This window comes from Catharus ustulatus, chromosome 2 (genome assembly GCF_009819885.2).
Source record: "Catharus ustulatus isolate bCatUst1 chromosome 2, bCatUst1.pri.v2, whole genome shotgun sequence".
Classification (NCBI taxonomy): domain Eukaryota; kingdom Metazoa; phylum Chordata; class Aves; order Passeriformes; family Turdidae; genus Catharus; species Catharus ustulatus.
Window position 1 is genome coordinate 123,974,548 of NC_046222.1, and position 4,730 is coordinate 123,979,277.

Consider the following 4,730-nt stretch of genomic DNA (forward strand, 5'->3'; position numbering starts at 1 on the left):
TCTACAAACTAGGAATATACAATTCGCCTAACACATGTTCATTGCCTATCCCTGCTTCATATCGAAATTAGTTTCACGCCTCTTTGCGACTGCGCATTATTCCCTTCTGGGTCGCTCTGCTGATCTTCGGGGGTCTTCAGATGAAGTAAATAATCTTCCTCTCAGTTTGAACTTTTCAACTTGTATTCTTGCGCATTCTCTCGTTTTAGTCCTTTGGTCATTTTCCGGACTTTGGTATCAGTTTTCCCCATCCCAGGGACCCCCTCATCCTGTGGGTCTTCGTTCTTCTATTTTAATCCACCAATTCATCCTGCAGCTTGGCTGCTCTTCCTGTTTTGCAAGCACCATAAATTACAGCTGACACTATAGTTTTGTCAGTCCCCTTTCTTAATATTTGATTCTTAATTCTCAATTTCTCTACTTCACCCTCACGGCCCTTCCCGCCCTCACGGCGGCGGCGCTCGGGCGCCCCCTGGCGGAGAGCGGGGACGAGCGGGATCCTCTCTCCGCTCTCCTCCCTCATTCCCCACCATTTCTCCCTCTCCCCATCTCTCCCACTTCCCCATCTCCCTCACTCCCTGCTCCCCCGACCCTCCGTCTCGCCGCCTTTCCTCCCGTCCCTCCGTCCTTGAGCGCGGGTCACAGCGGAGCCCGGCCCCTCCGGCCCCTCCTCTTCCTGCGGGCCGTTCCCGGCGCGCTCCGTGAGGCGGCCCCCGGTGAGGCGGCCCCGGTGAGGAGGCGGCTCCCGGTGAGGGTGAGGCGGGACGGGCCGGGCTCGCAGGTGAGCGGTGCTGCGGAGCCGGGAGGGAGGGAGCGGGGCCGGCTGCTGGGGTCCAATCCATCCCCCCTTCCCAAATCCCTGCGGGGATCGCTCGGTTCGCACTGACAGGGAGTGTGAACCCCCCTTCCCCAGCCGGGCCCCTCGCGGGGTGAGGGTTCTACATAACGGTGCTTTAATTTATCAATCGGGTTGGTTGAAATCGGGGCGGCCGAGTTATGAGGTCACTTTCGGAGTGACAATAGAATTTTTAAAGTGTGTTTATTGATTGATCATTCTGTTTAGGTGGTAGTTACACGGCGTTTTATGGCCGTATGAAAATTGTTGTTATCTTTGTCAGGCACCCAGACATAATGAAATGGCTGGATCATAAATTAAAGGTGCTAATGAGCTCCGTTATGACAAACTGTAGTGCCTTACATGGGTCAGAGCCAGCTGAAAACCCAGGACTGCTCCAGTCCCAAGTGCTTGTCCTTTTCCTTCTCTGGGTTAGCACAAGGGCAGTTTGGTGTGTGCGGGAGATACAAACGCTGCTTGCTCTTTAATTAAGCTTGAGGAGTTGATTTGACCTGGTTTTTTTGGAGCGAGCAAAGGCGGTGTTGCCCTCTCAGTGACTTTAGCTGCATTGATCCAGCGTTTCCCTAAAGATTTCCATTAATAAACAGGAATAGACTGATGTGTAAGTGGTGTGTCCACTTAGTGTTATATTCTTCCACTTCGATTTTACATAAGGACTGACTTTGTCACTGCTGAGTGCCCTGGCTGTGTCCCCACATAACCCAGAATCACTGGAATTGTTGACAGAGGGCAATACTGAGTGCTGTCGATCTGTTTGGAGTTCCAGGATTACACACACCTGCCTGGCACCAGCGCAGGAGTTTGGCCACTGCTGGGACACAAAGGCTGAAGGAAGCGAATCTGTGACCCGAGTGCTGATCCAGATGTTGCTGTGAAATACCAAATTCGTGCTGTGATGAGCTCCTTTGCGAACGGACCAGGTCGTAGGTGTTGGGACATTGATCCAAGGGAGTGGGAGATTGAGCTGTTGCTGAATGTGGGTACAGAGCAGGGAGGGATTTGTTTCAGCAGGTATTGCATCAAGCTTATTTCCAGTTTACACTGAGTTTGCTGAAAGGCAAAAAAGGCAATAAAATAAATAATAGAAAAATAAAGGTGATAAAAATACTTCCTGGGAATTCTGCAAAGCAAACTTGTGCTCCTGTTGTCGTACCAGGAAAAAAAGTAAATTATGAATTAATTTTTACTTACACTGTAGTACTACTACAACTTCAATAGTAATTAATTGGAATTAATGACTTTAAGCTTAAGGAGGGCAGGGCTGGGTGGGATCTGGGGCAGGAATTGTTCCCTGGCAGGGTGGGCAGGGCTGGGTGGGATCTTGGGGAGGAATTGTTCCCTGGCAGGGTGGGCAGGGCTGGGTGGGATCTGGGGCAGGAATTGTTCCCTGGCAGGGTGGGCAGGGCTGGCACAGGGTGCCCATAGCAGCTGTGGCTGCCCCTGGATCCCTGGAATGTTCAATTCCAGGTTGGACACTGGGGCTGGAGCACCTGGGACAGTGGGAGGTGTCTCTGCCATGGATGGGCTTTAATGTCCCTTCTAACCCAAACCATTCTGTGATTTCAGTATTAGTAAAAGAAAAAAACACTGCTGAATTTTAGTAGGGATTTCTTTAATGTATCAGGCCAAAGATAAGACTTATGCCCTGGAAGTTCTTTTAAGAAAAGGATGTTTAACAGGATTTTTGTACAAATGTGTCTGTAGGTTGTTTATAATGTAGCTGCACCTGAAGACATCCTGGGTGGCTTTGTGTCATGCTGAGTAACACCATGGGACATTTCATGGGACGCGGAGCCATGATTCCCAGGAAGCTGAAGCCGTTTCTCTGCAGGATGCTGTCGGGTTACAAACCCAAAAACGACGTCAGGGACTCCTACAGAATTCTGGAGCTGGAGGAAGGCTGTTCCCCCGACGACGTCAGGAACTCCTACCGCAATCTCGCCAAGAAATACCACCCGGACAGCAGCTCGGGCATGGCCGACCCCAAGGCCTTCATCAAGGTGGAGGAGGCCTACAGGGTTGTGCTCAGCGACCTGGCGGCCAAGCAGAAATCGGAGCCCGCCGAGGAGGAGGAAGAGAAGCTCAAACACAAGTCCCTGCAGCACAGACACTACCTGAGCTTCGAGGGCGTGGGCATCGGCACGCCCAGCCAGCGGGAGAAGCAGTACATGCAGTTCCGCGTGGACCGCGCCACCGAGCAGGTGCTGCAGTACCGGCAGCAGCGGCTGGAGAGCCGCTACGCCGGCAGCGAGCTCAGCGTGGCCCAGGACGTGCGGCAGAGCAAGAAGGTGAAGATCACCCAGGCGGTGGAACGGCTGGTGGAGGACCTCATCCAGGAATCCATGGCCAAGGGGGACTTCGACAACCTCCGCGGCAAAGGGAAGCCTCTGCGGAAGTTCTCGGACAGCCCCCACATCGACCCCATGACGCACAACCTGAACAGGATCCTCATCGACAACGGCTACCAGCCCGAGTGGATCGTGCTGCAGAAGGAGATCCGGCAGACCATCGAGCGGCTGCGCCAGGGCGTGCTGGCCTCCCGCAGGAAGCTGGGCCAGCCCATGACGCCGCCCGAGCAGAAGCAGTGGGGCCGCGTTTGCGAGCAGTTCGCGGAGGACATCAGGAAGCTGAACAAGAGGGTGGACGACTTCAACCTGGTGGTGCCCATCCTGAGCAGGCAGATGGTGCACTTCAGCACGGACAGGGAGATCCTCCGCGCGCGGAAGGCTTACGAGGCGGTGCTGCAGAAGGTTTCTGACTCAGACACCGAGGGAAGCGAGGAGGAAAAGGGCAGAAGGTTTGGGTGGAAGTCTTCTCTCCTGAAGTGGTTAAAGCTTACACCGAAATGATTTCCTGCTAATTCCTCTTGTCAAGGTTTTGGATGCACTTTATGGATGAAATGTAGCACTGGAAAAATTTCAGGTTCACTGAGAATGTCACATGCACACTGTCACCTTATTTGAAGGAAATTGGGTTGTGTGATGAGGATTTGCATTACTAATAATTGAGTTATTTTTAAATATTATTAAATGAAATGTGCCAGTTTGGCTTGTGTAGAGTTCATTTTTCTCATCGTTAGTTGGGGCTGTGTGTTGGGTTTGGGCTGGAGGCAGTGCTGACCGTTCCAGGCTGTTTTTATTGCTGGGCAGGGCTTGCAGAGTCCCTTCTGTGCCCTTCACACCTCCCCCTGAGCAGCTGCTGGCTGGGTTAAACCACAGCAGCCACAAATCACTTCTTCTCTCGCAGGTCATTTTCCTTCTGCTGAAATCCAGATTAAAGCCTCGCTTCAGCACAGACCACAGTCACTCTGACAGTCCCTTGCCACTTCAGAGGGGAAGCAGAGGCACAAGAAAAGCACAATAAAGTCTTGCTGTGCCCTGTTTGACCTTTGCACTCTTATTTCAATATTCATGAATTTTTGGCTGCATGATTTTAAAAGTACATTCACCTCTTTAAGGTTAGATTCAGAGGCTGTGAAGGGAGGGCTCTGGGTGTCCTGGATTGGGCTGTACACGTGCACAAGACCATTTTTACATCTTTAACAAAGAAAGAAGTCTTGGAAATTTATTTATTGGTGAACACCCCCTTCCAGCTCTGTGTATGAATGTTTATTTCCATCATTTATTCTTGTTTGCAATGAAAACTGTTAATTAAAGATACTTTCCTGAAGGTCCTTATAATACTCTGGAAAACCCCACGTTTTGATTCTCGTTGTGATCTGCAGGAATTGGATCAGAGTTGCTGTTCAGGCAAACCCAGTGGAAGATTCCAAGAGCAAATTGAATTCATGGCACAAGGGTAAATAGAAACCAGGTTGCAGGAAAGGGGACCCACTCTGGCTCACAAAGAAGCATCAGCACTTTTCACACCAAAT

At 51.3% G+C, this 4,730-nt stretch overlaps 1 protein-coding gene across 3 annotated transcripts; it reads left to right on the forward strand.

The window, feature by feature from the left end:
* Positions 1 to 716: 716 nt before the first annotated feature.
* On the forward strand, positions 717 to 3,901 carry DNAJC28 (DnaJ heat shock protein family (Hsp40) member C28). Of its 3 annotated transcripts, none has more exons than XM_033053315.2 (3): positions 717 to 781; positions 1,617 to 1,779; positions 2,561 to 3,901. In XM_033053315.2, the coding sequence occupies exon 3, from the start codon at positions 2,611 to 2,613 to the stop codon at positions 3,703 to 3,705; it is 1,095 nt and encodes a 364-aa protein (XP_032909206.1). In that variant the 5' UTR covers positions 717 to 781; positions 1,617 to 1,779; positions 2,561 to 2,610; the 3' UTR covers positions 3,706 to 3,901. The 3 variants fall into 3 exon arrangements, with proteins under 3 accessions (XP_032909206.1, XP_032909204.1, XP_032909205.1); XM_033053313.2 differs by having other exon boundaries at positions 1,617 to 1,776; XM_033053314.2 differs by having other exon boundaries at positions 1,623 to 1,776.
* The last annotated feature ends 829 nt before the right edge of the window (positions 3,902 to 4,730 follow it).